Genomic DNA, 25,378 nt, shown 5'->3' on the forward strand with positions numbered 1-25,378 from the left:
GTTTTCTAGTTCCAAGTAGGAAAAAAAAAATCAATTAACATTCGCATGCATGTGGAAAATAAGTACAAATTTTATTTTCTCAACAGCGTTAAGTACTTTTTACAATGTATGTTTATCTATATACACAGGCATATTATGCTGCATATTATATATATATATATTTAAGTACTTAAATATATATAAGAACTTTAGAGGTGTGTGTGTGTGTGTGTGTGTGTGTATATGTATATGTATGTGTATATATATATATATATATATATATATATATATATATTCACATGGAGATGACACCCCTTGGAACACTCTTTCAACAATTCTGAGAATGATCACAACTTCCTTTCTCTTAAGACTGCACACAAAGAAATGAGATCTGAGATGATAAAATATGTACCACTTCCAGCTTGTCCCTGAAGTAGAAAACTTGCAAAGAAGGAGTAGGTGGAGCTACAACTTCTCCGCTAGGTGTTTCCCTTCAGGAATTACCTGTTTACATGGACACTGTATAGAAGTAGTAGTCCTTCTGCCTCACACCCTAAAGTGGTCTTTTCATTTAGGCCACCTCATCCTGCTTTGGGGGTGTTGGCCAAGCATCTGTTTGGGGCACTAAAATGCAGCTGACAGACAGTGGAGATGCTCTGAATGTCATCCCAAACAGAAATGCTTTGCATCACGTGCAAGCGAGGCTGTACTGCAGAAACTGATTTTTTGCATCCTGAAGAAACTTCTTTGAACCCGCGTCCCCAGGGTTTTCCTAGATCCACCTCTAAGAGGCAAGAGGCCAAACCGTCTGGTTTCAGGTTCAATTTATCTGCCAACCCCTGAACAGATCTCTGGATTCAAGATGTGCCATTTGCAGAGATATTAAAAAGTGCATTTATGTTCTTTCAGAAAAGAACATTTGCACTTCAAAAGCCAGTTATGGCTTAGTATATTTCCCACAAGGTCACAAACATGAGAAACTGTGATGATTCAGTTATCCAAAATCACTGTTAAATGTAATCTTTTAATGGCAGTAATGCTGGTTCTCCATTATTTGCTTTTCTAAATCCAGAATATGAAATGAGAAATCAGGTTTGAGACCACCTTTTCTGAGAGTTGCAGGTCAGTGAGAGAGATGGAAGAAACACACACACACACAGAGTTATTTAACTTTCCTTTTAAACTTTAAAGCCAAAACAACAACAACCAACCCCTGGCTGTTCTTTCAAAATCCAGATTGACGTCTTTCAGGGTTACTGTGTTAAATACTTGGGTAGAACCCAATTAATCAAGCCGAAATGAAAAAGGGCTTAAGAAGATGAAGAAACCCAAGGCCTGCTGTTGCCTAAGAGGTAGCTACGTTCCCAGCAGCTGAGATTTTCCTAGATAGTAGAGGGGAAAAAAGAAAAAAAACCCCTGAAAGCAAAGTGGCTCATCAGCTCTGCCAGCACGACAGAGGTGACACTGATCATTTGTGACAGTCGTGAAAAAGCTCATTTTTAAGAAGGTTATCCAACAGCTGTTTTATGTTCCTTTGGAAAGAAATACCTTTTTAGCTTAATTTTGTCTCTTTATCCCCCCTTTCCAAAATGCAAAGTGTGTCTGCTACGATCTCAGCTTGGCAGAGGAAGAAACAAAGAAAACATCCTGCCTCTGAACACTCCAAAAGGCAACATCAGTTCTTTTCCACGGCTATCCCTTATCGCAAGGGCCCCCCTCCTCTCTCTCAAACACGCAAATTCTCTGTGTTTCTGCCTCTCCTGGTGCCCCACAACTTTCTTCCATTCTCTTCACTACCACCCTCCTACGTCAGACCATCATAGGAACACAGGTATGGGTTGAAAAGCAACTCTGCAAAATACTTCCAGTTTGTCAAAGGTGCAATCATCTCTTTATAAAAAAAAAAAAAAAAATTAATTAAAATGCAATTATCTCTTTATAAAATTAAAATGCAATCGCTTTATTAAAAAAAAGGAAATGAAAGGGAATCATGATCACTTTTGCAAAGCTGCAGAGTAGGAGCCTTGTGTCTAAACGCTGCTTCCTTTCTCCAATTTCTCAACACTTAAAAAATTAGCATATCAGGATAAATAGCTAATTAGAAACCATCTTCCCATCATATGACTCTCTATAGCTTCTGCTTAATGACTGCTCATTCAGCGACCTTCAAACTTACGACGGTGCTGAATGAGTGGTAGTTATGATTGGTCCTCGTACTTACATCGGTCACAACACCTCACAGTCACATGATTGCAATAGAGGTGGTTGGGGCCTGGCTTGCAATTATGACATCGTAGCATTCCGTGGTCATGTGATCATAATTTGCGACCTACTTTGCTGCCTTCCTGCAAGCAAAGTCAGTGGGGAAAAGCCAGCAGGAGTTTGCAAATGGTGACCACATGATGTCCTTACTTAACAGCAGCAACCGGAAATGCTGGAATTTCTATCGCTAAGTGGCACAGCCACATGGCATCACGCTTTACAACCACATCATTTTGCAATGGAAATCTTGGTCCCAATTACTGTTGTTAAGTGTAGACGACCTGTATATTCAGGGAGACTTTTTTTAAAAAAACTATTTCATTGTGCAATACATCCATCTATGGTCTAAAGTATCAGCTGAATATAAACCTATGATTTAGTGGAAATCCAACCAGGGACTCCATCCTCTGCATGTTGTTTTGGCTCAACTCACATCCAGCTACAAACTAACTGTGTGGCATTGACTGGTAAGCAGATTCAGACCAGATCCCAAGGAATATAGAGGATGGACAAGGGGTCCCTTACGAAGCATACTGAGGTTTGACAATCTCCTGAATACCTGACAGGACAAGCACTGCACGTCCAGTGATTTCTTAAAGGAAAAGAAGAAACTGCGCCATTAGGAAATCCCTGTTGATAATCATGAGAAGCCACTCCTGGGTGCCATACTACTTGCCCTGTTCACTTCTACTACTAAGGAGGAAGTGCCCCATTCACTTCCATTGTTACAACCTCCTACTGGAGGAAATATAGCGAAGCAAGATGGGGAAGAGACTGCTATCAGACATGCCATTATTAAAAGCTGAGATAAGGAAGAGTGCTCATTGTTCCAACCAGTCACATCCATAGCTCTCCCAACAGCAGCTGAAAAAGGTTGAATGTGCCACACTGGTTCCACTTCAAAGCTGAGCAACGCTGCTTTAGCAGTTCTGGATCCCATGATTCTTAAGTTTGGGTGATTTGCTTCAGCCTTTGGTCAGAAGTATCCGGGAGATCCTGGGCTCTCAGCTGCTATGGGGTGCCACCAACTGGATTAGGATGGTAGGAACTGTTGGCTCACTTTCAGGTGGCCATCGTTTCCCCATCTTTTATAAGACAACATCCACAGCTTGTAGCCTCCTACCTATGGGAGATAAGCTGGAAGCCAAAGTTTCTCAAGGTAACAATCAGCTGCTACCTAGTATTAAGGCTGAGAAACATAAAAGCAAGGTATGTGTTAAGGTGCAGAAGCAGCAGGAAAAAGAAGTGATGGATTTGAACTACGAGCGATATAAAAAGAGACTCACTCTCATGATGACCAGGGGCAATCAAATGGTTTGAATGGCTTCATACTTGAATCCAGTAAAGATCCTTATTTAGCCTTGCCATGTCTAATATCTGGGTGGCTACTGTCAGTTCTGTCCTGGAGCCTGACATTATTTCTCCAGTCCACTCCAGCCAGTCCAGCTCTTCTAAAATAAAGCTGGCATATCAAGAATATTCTGATACGGCAAAGGAGATCCTTCGTCCTTCACAAACACAGCTGTCATGACTGCTTATCATATGCAATCCCAAGGGGGAAGCTGCCCAATGCTATAATGTTAAGTTACATGATGCTACAAAATTTCCATAATAGATGCAAATCTGAAGCATTCTTGAATAAATCTACTCAAGGAGCACCTTGTCATCTCCATAAAAGCAAAGACCAAAAAAGGTCATACATAAAAAGCTGTATTAAAATATCTAAAACAACCTCCCCAATCTGGTAGCTGCCAGATATGCTTGCTATAGTCCTAATATATCTGGAAGACAGCTGGGGGAAAGGCTGAACTAAAGCTTTGGTCAAAAGCTGAAGGGTGTCAATGCAACACCTACCTAAACCAAATCAAGGCTTTTGGCCTCTCCTCTCTTAATTAACCCTTTCCAGTTACAGTCGGCAGAATACAGTGCATCAATCAAGTCCTTAGTGGTTATCTTACTTGTGTGGCGGGGGGGGGGGGGGAGCTCAACAAGGGAAAACAAAAAAGAAGATGTCAGAACTCAAAGAGTTGGTCATCTTTTTCGGCCTCCATCATGGAATCTACTTTGTCCCAGTCAACCGGCGAGAGGATCTGAGCACTTTGGATGTCTTGAGGGGTCAGGCTGATGTCAAGGACCTGTGGGTTGGTTCGCGACTGTGCCAGCCTGGAAGGACAAGGCAAGATAGAAGAAGTGTGAGGAAATGTAACTGGAGGAAAGTGCTAGTGCTGGTTTACCAAGGAAGAGGAGGAGGAAGTAGAGAATGAAACACACCATTTGATGCTACAGGTAGGACATACTTAGAAAGCTCCCTCACAGAAATGTAGAACTAGATCCCAGAAAAGACGAAAATAGCTCACCAGGAAAAAGGCCCTAAGATGGCTTTTGGATGGAAAATCTGGTTTTTCTATGGGCAGGGAGCATTTCTCCAACATGATCTTCTTGAGTCCTCTCTTATATTTTTTGTGTTGTAAACTGAAGCAGACAGGTGACCTCGCAGGCATTACAGAATATACAAAATAAATTAAAAGTATATAAATGAGAATAGCATTTTTTTAAAAAAAATCACGGAGCTTAGATTCGAAATTGTTCACCCATCACCATCTTGAGGCCACCCCCAACATGGTCTTGCCTTCTGCAGTAAACAGTAGCTCAGATCATTCTACCATCTTCATATGCTCTTATCTCAATCTCCTCTCTCTATAGGCCAACCCTAAATGGTAACATTATTGAGGGCAAATGTTGCTTGCCTAGTTCAAAACACTCAGGCAGTAGGTTTAAGAGGATGTTTAGAAAAAGAATACTAAGATTTGTTACTCCAAGATGTGGTGGATGACCCAGGCTTTGAATTCACAGAGAAGAGTGGGCTCATATAAAATGCTAGTAGTCCAAATGCAACGTGCATGTCCAGGGCTGGTACAGCACTGAGAAACAACAAGCTATTCAGAGGCAACAGAATCTGATTTCACCCAACCAGTCCCTTCTTTTTAAATGTCATTTGGTCCCAGGAATACAAAAAGGGTGGAGGCATTTAGGCTCCAAGCTCAGAAATGCCCACAAGTTATTTCATCTCTTGTAAGGCACCTTCAGCTGATGGCTTGCTTCTCCAAATACTATGCAGGGCTCTTGATGCACAAGAATGTGAGTTGTGCTGCTCCTTGAGGACCCAGAATTAGGGTGCTGTGTTTAATATGGATGCTTGTTGGCTTAGGGATCCCAGTTCTACCTTGAGAAACGTTGGGAGGCTCAACTGCTTGAATGAAATTTCGATATCATTTGAAAATAGCAGTTCTCAAAATGTTTGAACCCAGTTCACCAAAATGTATACTAGGGAGATCTGTACCAAAAGGCATGCATGCATGCAAGTAAGGTACACAACTGGATTCTACTAGGGGAAACTATCTGGAAAAGAAAAATGCATCCGGCAAATTGCAAATTAAAATGCTTGTTTGGGAAAAAGAATCCCCAAAGGGAACCAAATTTTAACATGCATTAGAAAAATCTGAAGTCCAATGAGCCAAACTTGGCAGTTTCGCAAAAGTAACAAAATGAGAAACAATGACACTGAAAGAGTCACAAAAATGAGACATGGAGAGAAATGGATCAATCCATTCGTGCCTACTTCATACTCTTGAAAACCCTCATAATGCCTCTGTGCAAGGCTGACCAGCAGAGGGAGCAGTTGGTCCAAAGCTGCCAGATGACCTCACAAGTCACCGAAGGACCGGGTGCTTCTCATGTGCCAATAATGCAACTTGGGAGGACCTGTGAGAACATCTTCCCTGCCCTGAAGGACTATCCTCGCAGGAAACTTTCCTGCAGACAAATGAACAATAAGGGCAAATCTTGGAAAAACCTTTAGCAGTTTCTCAGCCTAGTGAAAGACACAACTCTGTGGGTATGTCCATACGCCTCCAATGCTCTGCGTGCATGGAGGAAAATAAATTTGGCCAAAAGATGAGTAAGAACCACTCACACAATAATATACTATAGGCAGAAAGGTGGGGGACGGTACAGGGTGGGGGACAGCACACACATCTATTTAAACAGACATGTACAGCTGATTTGAAACACTTATTTGGGCCACACGATTACCCCAAATTATAGTGTGTGTATCAGTCACAACTGTAACACATCACCACCATCTGCTTCCTAGCCAAAAGCTTGCTTTCCTTCTAGGTCAAGGGAAAGCTTCTTAACAGAGGAAACGTAATCTTTCTCAACATCACGCTTCCCTCCCCAGACTTTTTATCAGGCGCTTCCAGGCAGATGACACCTGCTTGTTCCTCTATTCAGGAGCCCTGCCTTCACCTCCACCGGGTGAAATGTTGGTCTTCGTAAAAGGTGGGGGTGAGGACCGGCAAGCCCCATACTGGCACAGCCTTTGCAGATCAAGGGCAGAGGCTTTCTTGCATGGCCAAACTGGCCAAAAGCAGAAGCGGTGGCAAAAATGAAATGCCACCCGGGAGTGACTGTTTTTCTTGCCCTGGGGCAATTTGTACGGCCGGGAGGTGGCGTTTCCAATTCCTCGCTGCACGTGGCTGACTCGGCGGCTCATCTTGAAGTCTCTCAGCACATCGGGAGGGATGGATAAAAGTTCTGATTGCAAGCTAAGCTGAAGCCCAACAAGCAATTGATTAGCCTCTTATACCCATAACAGGTTAAACCTGCTGCTGCCGCTGCTCTGGGAAGATTGATGTCAGGCCTAGCCCAAGGAACTCCAAGAGACAATGCAAATTCAGTCCAGTTATGTTTATTAGCTACAACCTCTAGCAAGAATCTTCCCAGACTGAAACCCCAGCTCCCAAAGTCAGCCAGCCACAACAGTGTGAATTCCTCAGGGAGGTGCCAGTCTCATCCTCTTGTTCCTCCCACGCTCTTCTGGGGAGCTAAGAAAATGTTTATCTCCCTGAGCCTAGCCTTCAGAATCCCATTCCATCACATCAATTCCCCTATCCCATCCAGCCTTTGGACCATCATCCCCCTGGGGATTAGATCGGCCGTGAGGTTTGCAAGGAGTTAAAGGCATGGTTCTGCCGCCGAGCCTGGGGATCCAGATATGTGGTAGAGCCTGTACAATGATTATGCTGATTGGTGGGGGGGTTTCTTATACCTCGGCTGCTGACCGTGTTGTACGGCTTTTTAATAAATGATTTTAATATTGCTCGTTTTTATGCACTTTTTAATTGTTGTAAGCCGCCCAGAGTCATGTGTTTGATGTATTATTTCAATTTATATGAAATCTCAATCAGTCAAGCCATCCCCTTAAATACAGGGCAGAAAAAAATACATCTATCTATGCTATACACCCATTCAAATGTGCATTTCTTGCACGTGCGTATGTGACAAAGTAAGTCAAGGTACTCAAGTGGCTTTGCGGGCAAGGAAGCCTTCCTTGAGCGTACATGGTCATCACCTGGAGAGAATCTCAACATTCCCGAGCTGAGTTGTATTTGGCTTGATAGCTGCCAAGGCTTTAGAGGCGGTGGCTGATCAGGGACATCCATAAAAGCCAGCTTTATTTATGGAATCTCTCCTCATTGCGTTTTTACAGGTTGGGAGGCAGAGGCAGAGATGAGCTTGTGAAGTTTTCCAGCTTAGGTGCCAAAACAGTTTGCTTAGCTCTAGATACTGTGAACTTTGGTGAGGAGAGGTGGGTACATGAACCAGCATTGTGGGGTTAGATGAATTAGTCATTATGCTTTCTCTGTCACTCTTGTTTATTCCTAAGCTTGGTTGGCCCCATTCTCATGCTGTTCAGATTCCTTTCCCAGCTTCCATTAAAACTGATTTTTCTTTAAATAAAAACAGCTCTGATGATGGTTTACAATAACAATAATCACTCTTAAATAAGAGCCTTCAGATTTCAAATCAAAAACCCTAATAAAACATTACCTTACAAAAATAGATGAAATCACAAAAGCAGCCCGTGCCCACAAACAGGGCTGAAAGCTCGCTGAAACAATATGAACTTAACAACTCGGGGACAAGCTATTCTACATCTGAGGGTTCTTATTTAAGTGTTGTTACTGTTATTGTAAACCATCACCAGAGCTTTTTTATTTAAATCAAAATAAGTTTTAATGGAAACTGGGGAAAGAATCTGAACAGCATGAGAACGGGGCCGCCACCAAGAAGGTGTTTATATGTATTATTGTGGAAACTCCATGGGAATGAGACAAACAATGAGTCATGAGGAAAGTCCTCTAAAAGTGGTAAAAGGGGTTATCTCCAGGCCACTGTCTGCAAGTTGTGTGAAATGACCCTAAAAATGCATCCAGTTTACCATCTCCAGTCTTACTGCCTTTGAAATCTGGCCCAATTGTTGGATTTTATGGGCTTCTTCCCTGCATTTTGTCAACATCTCACCTGACAAAGGATTTGAGAGAACCTAAAAGTATGTACTCTGTGTGTGTGTGTGTGTGTGTGTGTGTGTGTGTGCGCGCGCACTGCTACGTGACCGACTACTTGACTGAATTTTCTCCCAAGTTCCTCCCCTTGCAGGTTGGGAAGTGAAATGAAAGCAGAGACTTAAGCAGGTTGCCCTCCATTTTAGCAGAGGAGGGCTTCCAGCTTCAGCAACCTCCATTTTACCATTCTGCGTGTGCAGAAGCAAGCATTCACCAAGAGGCTGAAGCGTTTAAGGGATTTAATCCCCTACTGTACACACAAATTAGCTCCTGCCCTAAGAAGTTATCAAAATATTTGACTTATCCAAGCAGCCGAATCCCTTTTTCAATTAGCCAAACAGACCACCATTGAAGGGTTGGGCTGCTGTTGACAGTTTAGCTTAGAGAAAGGGAAGGGAGAGGAAGGGATGATTAATCAAATCTGTTTTTTGGCCAAGCCATTAGCAGAAAGATGCTCCTGGAAAAAATGGTCATAATTACCTTGAAAATGCTTCATCCAGTTCATCATCCATTGCCTTTGTTATAAAAAGAAAGGGGAGGGGAGAAGTAGAATTATAAATCCCACTGAAATGAAAATTATTCAGATATCACACAGCCTTAAGCAGGTGTCTTTTCTACTGTATTGCAATTCCTTCTTAAAATGGGAGGGGAAATACCCATCAAACAAAGCCTTAAAATATTGGTAGATTTGTACTAGCTGGCTCTGAGGTCAATAGCCCATAGTTCTTTGTTAGATGACAACCTGACAACACAGCATATTAGGCTCACGGCCAAGGCATCTGACAGGGTAAACCTGGACCTCTCCAACCATCTTCTGTCCACCTGCTTGCTGTCCACATTCGCTGGGGAGGATTGGGTGGAGAAACCATCTGCTTAGTTCCAGCACTCCCATGCACGGCAGTCCTCTTGGGGCCAAAGGCTACCAAAGGACTGATGACCTCTCTTCTGCCCGGGCACCAGGCCAAGGCAGGCAGATTCCAATTCAGTGTGAGATGAAATGATATAAGCAGTTGGACAGTGAAACCAGTTGCCCAAGGAAGTGCTCGGCTGCCCTTTGCTGGATGTGTCCAAATGGAGTCAGGGGAGTCATCTGGTTTGGATGCTTTCCCTGCATGCCCGCGTTGAGCAGGGGTTGGTCTTGATGACCCGAGTGGCCCCTTCTGACTCTCAATGATTCTAACAACCCTGGTATTCACAAAAGATGACTGGTATGCTATTCTTTGTTGAAGAGCTTCAAATTCCTTGCAGGAGAGACGCTTAGCTCTGGATTCCCTGGTCAACACAGACCAGATCGCCTAGAAAATCCCTCTCCACTTCTGTGTGCTTGTGATCCCTACAGCCCACCAGTTAACAAGTGCAGAGAGACTGAAAGCAGCAACCACACACAGACTATCAGAGAGGTGGGGGAACCTACATTCCATCAGGAGTTCCCGAACTACAATGACTAGCTTCTCCCCTCCTTAGTCATGCTGGTTGACGCTTATGGGAAGTTGCCCTTTTGCCATAGGGAGACAGCCACCGGTTCTACTCCCTGGCACTTGAGCCCCCTAGCAAGAAGCACTCTGAAACTCAGGACATGGCACAGCATGAAAAGCATACGTCTGAGCCACTCTTTCAAGTATTCAGCGTATGATCCTGCCTTTCCCCAGCATGAGCAAGGTGGGTATGCAAACAAGTAAAGAAAAGAAATGATGTAATTCTACAGGAAATTATTTGGACTTGACCATTAATAGGACAATGCTGAAGAATCAATGACCAACAGAGGGCTAACTTAGGCCACCATAAATATGAGAAAAGGTGGTGGTTCCACAAGTGTACAATGGTGTGGTGCCACATCCTGATCTCTCCTTACTTGCTATATTACTGGGAGAAAAAAAATAACCCTGAAAAATGAAACCACTTTCTTTTCTTTGATCAGAAAAGGTTGGGATGTCTGAGCTGTAAAACAAAGTGCAGAGGAGACAGGAAATGTGCCTCAACTTGATGGAGCAGCCTAGGGGGACAATAAAACATGCCGCAGATCTCCAGATCCACAAAAACAGGCAATTTGGCTTCCATTCCAGCAGCAAATGGAAAAGGTCTTTCAGAAAGACGCCCTGTAACTCAATAGCAAGTTGCTAGTCTGATTTACCTATTGTGCAAAGCTATGGCTTATTTTAATTACAGTTTACTGTATTAAATAAAGCACAACTGATTAAGACTGTACAACACACTATGTCATAATCCATCTCAGGCAAACCACAATGATCAGATTTCAACAACACACCAAGCCAAAATCAAACATTAGAGCTGGATATGATGCATGTAGTTATTAAATGAGACCTTTGCCAAGATCACTGAGTGCTTCTGACACACACTTACCCACACGTTATTGTTTTCTGAAGAATGTGACCCAAAGATGCTGCCATCCAAGTGCACAGAATTTATGTTCATGGTCAAAGGAGTTTTGGTTACATTTTCCAAGTCTAGCAGGTTTTCTACGGCGACTGCTGTGTGTGGAAAGGAAAGAAATTAAGGACGAGGAAGCTTAGGAGGGAAAAGCGTTAGGCCTTTCTTTCCAGTCTGGGATAGGATGCAAGGCTGCATGTGTGGCTACAGAATTCCCTTGAATTTTCCAGGAAGGAGAAGAAAAAATATGGGTCCACAACAGCACCTGTCAATTTGCTAGGGTGAGCTAGCCCCAACTCTTTTCAAGAGTCTGCAGAGCAGCAGAAAAGCTCCTTCCATGAGCTGACGCCCATGGACTGACAACATTCTTAAAGTATTTTATTCTCCATTGATATTTGAGCGTTCTTACGGTTTATGGCCAAGAAATAAAACTGACTGCTTCTCTTGCCCTATGCCTGCTTCACTCCCAGAAGGATTTCAAGAGCTACAGACTAGTTCATGGAGTCTCTCAGCTGAAGCATAGCAACAGGAAGCGTGAACAATATGTATATTAAATCAATGCAGAAAATGTTTTCCAGATCATCTGCCTTGCTCATACGGTAGTGAAAGTCAACTGTCCACGCTTAATTTCCACAAAAAGTGGTGGCAGGCAGGAGTGAAAGTTGCCTGGAGGTTCTTGATTCTGCTGAGAGTGACAGCAGCAACTGATATACATTTACTAGTGACCATCATCAGATGAACAAAAAGGAGGCACTGAAGTGGTAGATCCTTCAACAAGCAGTTCTTCTAATGATAGGACATATTTTTTTAAAGTAGAAACACAGGAAGGGTGATAGGTGCCCTGTACCCAGCCAGACCAATTGGTCCCTCTACTTAGCTCAATATGGTTTACTCTATTGTCTTGCAGCAGCTCTCTAGGAACCTAGTCCAAGATCTTCTCCAATTCTACAAGGAGATGTTGATGTCTTAGCCAGGCTCTCTTTGCATGGAAGTCATATCCATGAGCTCCAGCCTGTCACTCAGTAGCTCCCATTTAAACATTTTAGCATTATTTACATCATCCCAGACACCTCACAGCACAGTTGTAGCACATCTGCAATGCCCAGCAAAGGTCCCCAGTTCTAGCTGTTGCATTTCCATTACAGATATGAAAAAACTGAAAATCCTGGAAAGTCACTGCCATCACACATCATTAACAATATCCAGGCCAGGTGAATGACTCAGGGTAAATCAGTTTCCTCTGCTTATTCACAGATTTAGGTGGCATACATGGAATTCCTTTTCCAACTTTATCCCCATAACAACCCTCTGCGGTGGGTTGAGCTAATGATTGGTCAAGAGTCATCTTGTGAACTTTCATGGCTCAAGGTGGATTTGACCTAACGTTTATGGATTCTGAAGATGCCAACTATGAGACACCACCTAGAGCAGTGTTGTCCAAACTTGGCCACTTTAAGATGAGTGGACTTCAACTCCCATGCTGGCTGGGGAATTCTGGGAGTTGAAGTCCACTCATCTTAAAGTGGCCAAGTTTGGACAACACTGACCTAGAGCTTTCAATTACTTGTATCTGTGTTATCTGGAGAAGCATTTTCAACCAGAGTGGATCATACACGCAGACAGAAACACACACATGCGGATCAGAACGAGACAGCATACAAATTGTTTGGTGCTAATTTGCAATGTGCTTCTGATCCCTGCTGTAGAAGATGGAAAGCCCCTTTGGTTTCGCTACCTTATACCCCACCCAGCCATTTAATTTAAGGCAATTTGCACCATGCAGGCTTTCGGAGACAGTTTTTGCCGCAAGACGATCGCAAGAAGAATATCACTTAAACACAATACTTGGAAGGCGTGACCCCATTTTACAAGCTGCACAATCCAGGCTGTTAAAAGTTTTAATGGGTCCTTGGAATGGCGCAGAGAAAGTTGCTGGAGGGAAAGTGGAGGACTGCCCTCTCTCTTCCTTTCTGCCCTCTCAAGAATAACACACACATAGGATTCATGACGAAGAAGCCAAAAAGGTCACAAGTGCTGCTAAGCCCGCAATGGATTCCAATCAGGGTGTCAGTGACATTGGTACACGCGGTCTGCACCTGAAGCTTAGCATTTTCCAGGAAGTGAGGGGGAGGGGATCCAGCTGAAAAATACAAATGCAATTCCCTCCTCATTTTATACCTATGAGACTCGTGTCTCATGTCATACACTTTATCAAGAAGTGTTACAGGAGCTCCTTAGGCAGGCATGTGCTCAAGGAGAGTAAGAAGATGCAGAGTAAGAAGATGCAGAGTAGCGCGCTACTTCCAGTGCTGGGGTGATGAGTGCCTTTTCTTACATTGCCATAATGGTACCAACCCCATGCAAGGATGGGGCGGGGGGGAGCCCTGACAGCTTGAGGAACTTCAAGGTTGGCAAATGTACTAACACACCAATAAATAAATACGAAGGGGAAGGGAGAAAACCAGTTCAAAGAGGACTGCATGCATCGAGGGGCTGCAGAATGCCAGCTAAATAGAAAGGAGAAAATTTAAAATAGGGTGGAGGAAGAATGGAACGGAGTGGCAAGGATCCTTAAACTCTACCCTACAAGGTCCGTTTGCATCATTTCTTTAAAAAAGAGTGCGCAACAGTCTCTTGTTTCTCCAGATGCAAGCCTATAGTAAAACAGTAATTATGGATGCTACATCTTTTTACAGGGGAAGAGGAGGGCCAAGGTTTCATACAGCCTCGGTACCCCCCTTTTTTGCAACCCCCACTCCTAGACCTTCGGATGGCTCCCCTGAATTTTCCGTTTGAGGCAGGAACTGTACAAGAACTGTAACATGAAACTAAACTAAGCTTCACGGTGAAAACAACAGCAGCAGCAACAGCCAAGAAACACTTCAGCTCCCCCCTTCTCTCACCAACCAATAACAACAAGAGGGAAAAAACATGAATTCCCAACTTCCCAAACGTTTATGATGCAACAATTCAGCTCCTCTTTCTTTGCAGCTTCTGACCTTTCCAAACCATTCGGCACAGCCCTTAGCTGGCAGAAGTTATCCCCCCCAGTTTAAAAAAAAGAAGCAATTGGAAATGTTCACTCGGAACGGTTACTGCAAATGCTCAAGAAGTTGTTACTGTTTGCCCATCTGGGCAGGCTTCACAAATGAGTGAGGAATGCCACATTGTCATCCTGGCAGTCTAGGCTAGTTCTCCTATGCTCAGCCCTGCAAGTTTTAAAATTGAAATAAATACATAAATAAATAATACGCTCCTAAGATTCTATGAAGATGGCAATCTATTTGCGCTATTTGTATGCTGGCCAAAATCACATCCAGGTCCTCCTCCTTCAAGACATCTAGCCCTATACCCAGCTCTTCATTTTTCTTCATGCATGCTTGAACTGGTGGGATACAAATATTACAGACTGGAGAAAGTCCTTAGAGCAGAAGCAGAGTGCTTCTTAACCTCCCCCAACCTGTTATTCTTCAAAGATGTGGGATCACATCTCCCAGAATTCCTAATCTGAAGACCAGGCTGGCTGAAAATTCTGGGGATTCTAATTACCAAATCTGGAGACCATCAAGTTGCGTAAGAGGCCACATGCTTCATATTAGTAGGAGCCCTAATTTAATCTCTGCCACTTCCTCCTACGAAGCAGGGCTGGGGAAAAAATCCTTACTGGAGACCTAGGAGAACTCCTCCTTAGGAGACGTACTGACCCTGGGATACTGAAAGGTCCTGATCTTGATCCTAAGATACTAGGGAGCTGCTGAGAGCTGGAATAGACAGTAGGGTGCAAGATTTATCTCTTTAGAGATGTTTTTCACACCACTATTTGGCTCAAGAAAATGCTCCCAGACGGGATTGCAAAGAAGTGTCATAAAATAGCTCCTGTTATCAGGCTTACAAATAAAGAAGGGCAGGCATTTGCCTGAGATAACAACTCCCAAACTCTCCTGCCATATGTCATGAGGGCAAAGGCCAACAGGAACTAAAGCTCACAATGCTGGAGGGTACCAGGTTGCCATTCCGGATCCAATGGATATGTAACATCCCCTGCCTTATAGCTCATAGATGATATGCCCACCTACCAGGAGTCTACAGAATCTATATTGATTCCAAAAGGGAGCCACACACATGAAGTACAGGTAGTCCTCGACTTACGACCCCAATTGGGACCAGAATGTCCATCACTAAGCAATGAAGTTGTTAAGCGAGTCGTGCCTGATTTTACAACCTTTTTTGCTGCAGTCATTAAGCAAATCCAGATTCCCTCACTGATTTTGCTTGTTGGAAGCCCCCTGGGAAGGTCACAAATGGTGAACACGTGACCCCGGACCTGCAACCATTGTAAATACATGCCAGTTGGCAAGCGCCCAAATTTTGATCAAGTGACTGCAGGGACGCTGCAACAGTCGTAAGTGCAAGGGACTGGTCATAAGTCACTTTTTTCAGTGCTGTCATAACTTCAAACGGCCATTAAACAAATGACCATAAATCAAGGATTACTTATATGTTGGCCAAAGAGAGTAGTTTTGGCATTCAGATTCTACTTTCTTTCCAAGTCCCCTTTCTTGGAGTAATTCAACCAAGTCTCCCTTCTACTAAATCCTTGGTCACTTACGTCCTTTTGAGGAGGCAGAAGTATCTGAGTTTGGGCTGCTAGCAGTCTCTCCTTCCAAGATGGCCTTGTCTCGCTTCTCCTTCTCTGTCATAGTAGCAGGGGGAAAGAAGGGAAACAAAGATCTCATCAGCTTCTTTGTCAGTTTTAAGATCACATGCCACAAAACTGCATTATACTCTACAGCAGTGTTGCCAAACTTGGCCACTTTAAGATGAATGGACTTCAACTCCCAGAATTCCCCAGCCAGCATCTACTCTGCTCTACAAGCAAGGTAAACAGGGTGGGGTTTTTTGTCCTGGGTCCTGTACTCTGTCTTTGAGCCCTAGTTGGTGAGTGATAATACATCCCCAAACTGGAAGGAACAGACAGTTTAATCTCTTTTTGAGTAGAGGATGGGTAGGTTTAGAGGTACAACAAATGCCTTAAATCTTGCAGAGACTTATGGCTTCCATTTTGCCTCTTAATCCATCCAAAGGGGGAAAAATGAGCTCATTTTGAGGAGAGTTGGTTTTCTAGGGGGAACAATGTTTGTTTTCAGTTTCTACAAGATTCAAGACACCCATTTTATCCCCTCAGGCTGTCCAACCTACATTTGAACATGTTTTGAAAATTCCCCACCCAACTTGGGTATATGAATGGACCGTTAGGTGCCTGCATGTGCCCACCACAACCTTACAATATCCTATTCCATCTCCAGATAGGAAAAGTCAAACTTGCAACGATTCCTACCACAGACACATCCAGGAGGGACAAAGGCTCTCAGGAGGGACAAAGCTGAAACCCAGGCTTGAAGGATAGGCCACCTGGAACAGAACCTTCTTGTGGCAATGTCTTCTTTATCGTAGGCTCAAAGGGAGAACAGACAACACTAATGTCCTACAACATTCCTGAGGCAGCACCGCATTGTGGGAAATTGAAACAACAGTTCCATATAGATCACATTGCTCCAGAGTGACCACCCATAGAGACATTGTGAGAAAATAAAAATGGTAGCTATTTGAATGACTAGTGCAGAGCACTGGGAAAACTTTTTTAAAAGGGAGGGCTGGGAACAGTTGTTGGTAAATGGTCCAATAATACTAGTCTAAAACAAAAATAACTTCCCAACAAAAATTTTACTGGTGTGCAAACCTATTCATGAATAGAAATTAATGCCCACATTACAATATGTAATGTGCACTATATCTCAAATGGCCCAATAGCTACGTAAGTTGAATCTAGACCCTTTTCTCATTCATTTTGCATTTTGGTCACCTTATCACACACTGGTCTACTTATACTTGCTGATGGTCTAATGTCAACTGAGGAAGGGAGGGATTTTATGGAGATGCGTTCTTGTGAATCTCTGGCAAGGGGGGATTCCAGGTGGGAAATGGTTCTGGGAGGTCTGGTGCTCCCCGTAGGTAGAATGGGTGCCCCTTGGGGGCTACTCAGTGGCAGAGGCGTGGGAAGAGCAGAATGAAGGAGGAAAGGACGTCCAAGCCAATCTCTCTCCTATACACGACATCAACCTTTTACCCTTTGCAACCGTTAAACAAGGGTGGCAAACAGAGAGGGCTTCTCATACCAGCGTGATGCCAAGCCTGGGGAAGCCACTTAATCACAGCCACAGTCAACCTGGAACGTTGGCGCCGTGCCAGCAGCTGTCCCAACCGATCCTCCACTGACAAAGAGACAGATGGCTTCTCTGCTGTAAACATACTCTTCATCTGTACCACGTGGTCAGCCACAGCCAGAAGCCCTGGCTGAGTGCATTTCCTCAATGTGCATGAGGGAGCGTGTTTGTGCACGTGCAACAATGAGGGACAGGAAGAGTAAGAAGTGCTTGAACACTGGCCTGACAACTATTTTCTTACTCTTCTCAAGCTAATCAAGGGTAGGGGTACAGGCAGCAACCCACAAGGTTCAGTCCCTGGGAGGGAGATCTGTATTCACCCAAAAAGGGTGGGCAATTCACAGTCCTTAGAGAGCAGGTGCTCTCTGGCAACTACCCCTTAAGAGTATTCTGCCAACACTTGGGAATAAACCACCCAACAACATTGTACTGTTTTTCTGGATTTTCTTCAAGATCAGAATTAAAATGACTGTGCAAGTCCTATCAGTTGAATGTCCTCTTTTACTGGCCACAGCCCAAACTCTTTCAAACAAAAATCCACAATGTAAAGGAGGCTCTCAGCATGCAAAAATAATGCCCCTGAAATTTGGGAGCAAAGTAGCCTGTGTTGGACAGCACAGATTTTGTTTTCTCCTCAGTCAGGATGGAAATTGCAGAGTGAGACCTCTGGAAGATAGCCCTTAACTCTCTTCCTAATAATGTGTTAAATTTGGCCATTTTGCTGGTGAATTAGGGTGCCGTGTTTTGGGGCCCTTTAGAAGGATCGGGGGTGTTCGTGTTAAAAGATAGAAATGGGAACTGCTTGACTCCAAGAGGTTGCCCACTCTTGACACATGCAGGAACAGTGGCGCACAAAATATTTGGAATTTGCAATGGTCCAAACTCAAAGCACTCCATTCCAAGCTTGAAAGAACCGTGATTCAAGTGTGAACCAACTGTCCCAACCTCACCAGAAATATTCCACGCTCAAAACACTCCTTTCGAAACTGGAAACACCTTTTTCTAATTTGGAAGGACACCTGGAACTCTTCAGAATGGTTGGGACGGTGCAAGATCACTACCGTACTTAAGTCAGATCCACCCTTTTCAATGTCAAACTGGGTCCAATTTTAGATTCTGTGCACCCCCGCACAGGATGATCTCTCCAGGTGACCTTAGCTTCAACTTGGCTTGGTCCCAGGTTGAGTAGGACTTGGATGATAATCACAAAACTCCGACCTTGGCTCGGGAGCTAATTCAATGGAGGAGCTTCCAGACCAAGTGCAAGGGCCTTGGTCAATCAAGACCTACGCTCAACCCTCTACATCAGTGTTTCTCCACCTTGGTAACTTTAAGATAGGTGGAGTTCAACTCCCAGAATTCCCCAGCCAGGATGCTGGCTGGGGAATTCTGGGAGTTGAAGTCCACCTATCTTAAAGTTGCCAAGGTAGAGAAACACTTCTCTACATCATCTATCCACATGCCAACAAGAAGACCAAAAAAGCAATTCTAAGCATTAAACTTCAACAAACTGCTGAGAGATGGAACGGGATAAATGCACAGGTTGGAGGAATCACGGGGCGCCACAGCACCCCCACCGCTCAGCAATCTGCCATCCGAATCTTGAGAAACAGCACTCTTAGAGGAGCAAAACTGTCCAAATTTGATGCGGCCCACTCCCCCGCAGTGTCATAAACACACTGACAAAGAAATAAACAATATCTGGTGACCCCTGAGAAAGTCAAACGTTAAGAGCCACAACAAAAAAGCAGAAACACTGCAGCTCTCACCCCTCTGCCCTGTTCTTTGACTATCGGGAGAACATCACGAAGGAGTAGCCGAATTCCACACTCACCTTCCTTGGACGCTTGCCAGAATTCAAATGCTACTTTGAACGCCTGAGCAACTGTGAGTGTGACGGCTTGGGCCTGGATGGGAAGGGGGGGCGGAAAAGCAGATACAACAGCAATTATAATGGTGCACTGATAGGCAGTTCCTTGTGTAGGTTTCAATCCTGCGAAGGAGAGATGTTAAACCAGGAACCTCATTCCTCCTTCTACAGCTCTGGAAGTCCCACATCAGTTAAGACTTAATGCGATCGCGATGCTGGCAGCTTGGCTACTGAGACAAAGAGGCAGCTGCAGAAATCCTTGGGTAAATTCACACAATTATTTGGAAGGCTTGTCTTTTCCTCCTTTCTCTGAAGAAAAAGAGGGGAGTTCATGGAGGATAATCTCAATTGCTCTACATGTAGCAGGTTGTTCATTAAAAAAAAAATCTCGCCCCCTTCCTTTTTTTAAACATAAGCCAGCATGATGACGTGGTTAAATTAGGACTGATACCAATCTGAAGGAAACCACTTGGTTCTAGTCTGTAACTCTCAGTTCAACCTACCTGAGAGGTCCCCCAAAAATGGAAGGAGGGTTGTAAATGTAGTAAATAATGGTTTGGACAAGTAAACCTGTTGAGGAAAATGTCCAACGGGCAATTGTGGTAGTATGGATGTACAACAGTTGGAGTTTTGCTCCCTTTTATAATACATTCTGTTTCTTTCATTAGTCTTTACATAAGTTCATCCAGTTAAACATTTTTTATTAGTTGGCCTAAAGATTAAATGGACACAATTAAAATGAACAGTTCCATAGCTCTCATTTCTTAAGTACTACGCAGCTCCTTCTGTCCGCCTTTATGCCACATTAACTCCAACTGCGACATGGTTGCATCACAACTCAGAGAGATCTTCATGCAAGGAATATTTTACTAACATCTGATCAGAGTTCAACTTTCTCCTCTGCTATAAAGCGCTTAACTAAGCTTGCTCAGTTCCCTTGTTCTTAAGTCCTGCAACAGCCTGGGCTGGCTTCAGTCTTTCACTGTTTACTCATGGCAGGGAAGGGGCAACCTGTGGTTACTGAGCTGGTTTTGTGCTTTCCAAAGCCCCCTCCTGCAGGATCAGACAGCTAAAATTCAACAGCAAATTCCTGGACAGCATTGGTGTAATTTCTGGTGGGAAAGGAAAGAAATAACAGAACATTGGGAAAACTGAAAACAAAGAAAAAATGGACAGGGAGAGATGCATTCTGAAAAGGAAAAGGCCACCCAAGTACAGTGTGGGGTGAGGGAAATGAGGAGTGCAACATCAGAGAACTTCTTCAACCCTACCAGCACTGTTCCCTTGATCCATATTTCTTTCTGCCTCATGTCTTTTAGGTCTTCAAGCTGAATTTCCCCCACCATAAATACATACACAGTGGTCTCTCTTTCTAGACAGAGATAAATATACACATAAGGGTCCTTTCCACCAGGAATAACCTTGTTCATATCTTTTACACCTGAGAGAGCAGGTTTATGACTTGGGGAACCTCCTGGATTCATGACAAGTGGAGCCCATGGCTGGGAGGGTCTTTGCCCAGTTGCAGTTGGCGTGCCAGTCGTTGCCCTTCCTGAAACAGGAGGACTGGGCCATACTGATTCCATGCCCTCATCACCATGCAATTTAGGCTTCCACATGGGGCTGCCCTCAAAGATTACTTGGAAATTGCTGTTGATCCAAAATGCAGTGACCTACTTGATGACTGACATGATATTATGCCTAACCTGGGGGCTTTGCTTTGGCTACCAATAAGATTCCAGGTGCAACTCAAAGTGAGCTTTGACTTATAAAGTCCTATATGGCTGGGCACCTAGGTACTTGCAAGACCACCTACTCCAAACAGATTTGACCCATTCAAGGAGGTCCTCCCAGGAGAAGCTAGTCATGGTATCTTACTTCCATGAGATAAGAAGGGCTGAAGTTAAAAAGTAATTGCATCTTTACCATGGAGCCTGTGTTATGGAACAGCCTCCCTCTAGAAGTTAGATTGATCCACTTTGTGATGGCCTTCTGAAAGCTTTTAAAGACAGCTCTTCCAGAGGCCTTTAGGGAACAACTGCTATTTTTACTCAGATGTTAGATATTATTGGTTTGCCCTTGTAGTATACTGTATTCCACTACTTTTCTTTACTGTGCAGTTTTATTGTGCTTCAGTAAGTTGTTATAAGCCATTGTCAGTCTAGAAAATACTGAATACAAATTTCTGAAACGAAAGGAAATTAATTCTCTTGGTTCGTGTGTTGCAAAGTGTTACCTGGCATTGTCCTGGGTTCTACTACCTTACACATCCAGCATACTAAGCTACTCCATAATTTCTGATTCAAAGGTTCTTCCCCAGATAAGCTCTTCCATATGGCCTAAAGTGTTAAAAAGAGCCTTTTTTTCCTATGAAATGAGGCAAAACCTAAAATATTTTGCAAATAAGCTCTGGAACCTCTATTTGGCCTAGTCCAGGTCATTTTTTTGAAAATACTTTTTTTTTTTGATATCACTATCTTCTTTCCTTCTCTTCTTACCTCTATTAATACCTCGTCATAGATTTGGAGCGTGGAGTCTAGTTATACATATGTGTGTGTGGCCAACCATGGATTACTTCCATGTGTTCAGGTTTATGGGTTCAGGTTGAACCCTCCTAGTGGTGACTGGGGAGTTAGCCCCTCCTAATAGAATCCTTCCAAATGTTGGGGTTCCCTTGCTCCCTAAATGGGTGGAGGTATGGAAACATGGCAACCAAATATAAATCCCATTCACAGGGCAACTAGTACTTCAAAATATCCAGAAAGCGGCGCCCATTTTTATCTACACATCTAGTTAGCTTAGAAGGCCTTTTGAGATAAAGGTCGATCAAAGACTCTAGTCAACTTCTAAAAGAAAACGTGTTGGCACAGGACTAAGATTACAGTTTCTTCTTCCCCCATATATTTCTAGCTAGGAAGCATGGGTCAGCAGCATTTAGTTCCAAAGCTGCAAATTGCTGATCAATAGATGCAGTGCAAAAATCAATTTGAGATTCCACAATTCTGGAATAAACGTTGTGGCACAGAAAGGCCCAGCAATTAAGGAAATAATCAAACAAAGAGTGGCAACATTCATGCTTTCTGCAAAGACACAACATGGTGTGTTTGCCTTTAGTTCAGCTTGTTTTATTGAAAGAAGCCACCATAGCTTGAAAGCTGTGGTTTGTTTAACCTGCTGTGCAAGCAAACCCAGAACTTGTTCTTCATTTCAGATTTTAACTTGTTAGGAAAGAAAAGCCAAGAATCCTGGTCTAGGTCAAATGCTAAATGAATCACATATTTTCCTTTTTTTTTTTTAGGGGGAGGAACCAAATGAAAGCAATATAGCATCACACAATTGTGTACTTGGATAATAGGTACCAGGCAGAACTCAGAAAAATTATGGCTTATCAAGACATTTGAACAAGAACTATAATTCACCCTAAGATAGGAGCTCTCTCTAAGAAAGTTATGACAAATAAATAGATAGGTAGAGAATTTTACACACACACACACATTTTGTTTTCTTATAAATTAATGGATGCAATAAACCAACCCCAAAATCCAGTTGTGTGATGCTCATGAGAAGCTTGAATTTAGCTTCCTTCCAATCTGTAAAACCTCCCACCTGTTATCTAGCAGACATGCTGGACAAACCAGAGGGGAGAGGCTATTTCAACAGAGGCAAACTTTGTACCTGTGCCAGTGTGACGTGAAAGGAAGAAGAGATTTTGTCAGAGCCATTTAAATCTTTGGTGGAAGAGCAAAGCACTTTTTTATGATGGGGGGAAAAAAACACCATCTCCTTAAATATGGTAATTAAGTATGAAACTCTTCACAGCTGTTTACAATTTCAGCTGTCACTTTCAAATCAAGTTTAATAGACCCAGATAATGTTGTGAATTGCCCAGGCGCTAAAAATACAGAGTAATTATATGGCGGAGATGTGAAAAATAGACATGCAGAGTCCACGCCCCGAAGACGTGCGCCCTCTCCTCATATTTCCATAATGTCAAATTAGCATGCCTTTTTTTGTCTGGGGGGAAAAAAAAAGGAGAGGAAAGACACCTTTTGCAGCGAAAGTTTTCAAGGACATTTGAAAGCCGTGCTGAAACCACAAGTAGCAGGGAGGAGGATTTTCGTCCTTTTGCAAGTGCGGTGGGGGGTTGATCCCATAAGCAAATCAGAGGAAACCTAACCCCCTCCAAATGAACATCCTTGTATTGATGGGGAAATGTTAGGGTGGAAGGATCTGGGAAGACTGATGATTTTCAACCTTTCCCGCCCCTAGAGAAGGCCAGTGAACAACATTATAGGCTGAACTGGGAAAGAGAAATGGGGGCTCCTTGCCCAGATGGATCTTGAGCTGAGCTGGAAAAATATTCAGGGTATGCAGAAGAAAAGCTTCTGCAATAAACACCCTGGTGTTAGTGTGAAGCCTGGTCCAAGAGATCTTCTTTTTGCTTCCTCTTCCTCCCACCTCGCCATTTATCTCTGGAGGGATCCTCAGCCATTGAGGTTGCCCCCAAATACCAGGCTGACTGCTTTTCAGATGTAGCAGTTACAGCAGGAAAGCAGCTGACGGAGCTGTCAGAAATAGCCCCCAACAGTGTAGTCTAGACCAGTGTTTCTTAACCTTGGGAGCTTTCAGATGGGTGGGCTGCAACTCCCAGAATTCCCCAGCCAGCTTTGCTGGCTGGGGAATTCTGGGAGTTGAAGTCCACTCATCTGAAAGCTCCCAAGGTTGAGAAACCCTGGAGAGATACCATACGCAACAGTTACCAGCCTTCAAACCATGGCTGATCGGAGTGGACAGCTTACTGCAAGGGTCAGGATGGAGGGAGATCCATAAAGGGTGTTTTATGGATGAGACAAGGGTGTTATCCTGCCATCTGGGAAAGCCAGCCCTGAAGACCACAGACCTCTTCTGTTGTGATTCCCAAGCAACCCTGCCTCTGGTTGTGGACAGAGCCTCTAGGCTTCCTGACCAGCAGCCACTGAATGCGCCATCTTCCACATCCAAGGCTTCTGATATCCACTTCGCAGTCTCCATCCAGAGGCATTTGCTGCCACACTCTAGTCACTCCCGCTGCAAGGAGGTGCAGGCCTTGTGATGCCCAGTTCGAACTGCATCTCATGTCACTCTGTGATGGAATGGTTTGGGGAAGGCCGTGCTCGGGGAGATAAGCATTTTCTTACCCCCAGAAAGAGCGTGGGAAGGTGAGGAGGATGAGACTGGCACCACCCTAAGGAATTCGCAGTGTTTGCTTGCTGGCTTGGGAAGTTTAGATTCAGTCTGGCAAGATTGATGTCAGGTTCAGCCCAAAGAACTCCACAAGACAGTACAGGTCTAGTTTGATAGCATTTATTAGCTTTCACCCACAAGACAGAATCTCGCCAGACTGAATCTAAACTTCCCAAGCCAGCAAGCAAACACTGCGAATTCCTTAGGGTGGTGCCAGTCTCATCCTCCTCACCTTCCCACGCTCCTGCTGGGGGCGCTAAGGAAATGCTTATCTCCCCGAGCGCGGCCTTCCCCAAACCATCCCCTCACACACTCCCACCCTTGTGACCTCTCATCTGGATCACTGCAATGTGCTCTACATGGAACTGCCCCTGAAGAGCATTTGGAAGCTTCAATGGGGGCAGAACGTGGTAGCGCAGGTAGCAAATGGCACCGGTTATTCAGCACATGTAACAGCACCACTCTGTGAGCTGCATTGGTGGCTGGTATGCTTTCAGGTGCAATTCAAGGTGCTGGTTGTCACCTTTAAAGCCCATCATGGCTTGGGATGGGTTACTTGAGGGACCGTCTCTTCCCAGTTGTTTCTACCCATCCGATCTGGTCAGGCAGGATGGGCAAGCTTCGGGTCCGTTGGCCAAAGAATGCTGGTTGGCAGGGCCTGGAAGACGTGCCTTTTCTGCCACAGCACCTGCCTTACAGAATGTTCTCCCTCCGGAGACTGGGATGGCCCCAACCCAGCTGGCCTTTCATAAGACCCTAATGACCTAGTTCTGGACACGAGGGTGTCAAGGAACCCACGTATTGGTTGAATTACTGCTTACAGAATAGGATATTTTCTCAGCTGCTGCGTATTTTAATTTTTTTAATGCTTGTAATTGTTTTTATTTTAATTTTGTTTGCTGACCAGAGTTACTTGTTGAGTTGTATAAATTGGATGGATGGATGGATGGATGGATGGATGGATGGATGGATGGCCGAAATAACAAATTTCACATCAGTGGCTTCTCCATTTAATACTGACCATT

The 25,378-nt window shown here is 44.0% G+C and overlaps 1 protein-coding gene across 3 annotated transcripts in view; it reads right to left on the bottom strand.

Annotated features, from left to right (window-relative positions):
• Positions 1 to 221: 221 nt before the first annotated feature.
• Positions 222 to 25,378, bottom strand: part of LDLRAP1 (low density lipoprotein receptor adaptor protein 1) — a 71,848-nt gene continuing 46,691 nt past the window's right edge. For 2 of the 3 annotated variants that reach the window (XM_088140938.1, XM_025163509.2), the window contains exons 5-9: positions 19,095 to 19,167; positions 15,646 to 15,729; positions 11,010 to 11,137; positions 9,129 to 9,163; positions 222 to 4,404 (exon numbers count right to left, since the gene is read on the bottom strand). In XM_088140938.1, coding sequence (XP_087997064.1) covers positions 4,254 to 4,404; positions 9,129 to 9,163; positions 11,010 to 11,137; positions 15,646 to 15,729; positions 19,095 to 19,167 — 471 coding nt within the window. In that variant the 3' untranslated portion in view covers positions 222 to 4,253. The remainder of the gene's footprint in view (positions 4,405 to 9,128; positions 9,164 to 11,009; positions 11,138 to 15,645; positions 15,730 to 19,094; positions 19,168 to 25,378) is intronic. The other variant, XM_088140939.1, reaches the window with a different exon arrangement.

The sequence above is a fragment of the Python bivittatus genome, unplaced genomic scaffold (assembly GCF_059951505.1).
Source record: "Python bivittatus isolate LINGU-HERP-01145 unplaced genomic scaffold, Pbiv_v1 ctg000250_np1212, whole genome shotgun sequence".
Classification (NCBI taxonomy): Eukaryota; Metazoa; Chordata; class Lepidosauria; order Squamata; family Pythonidae; genus Python; species Python bivittatus.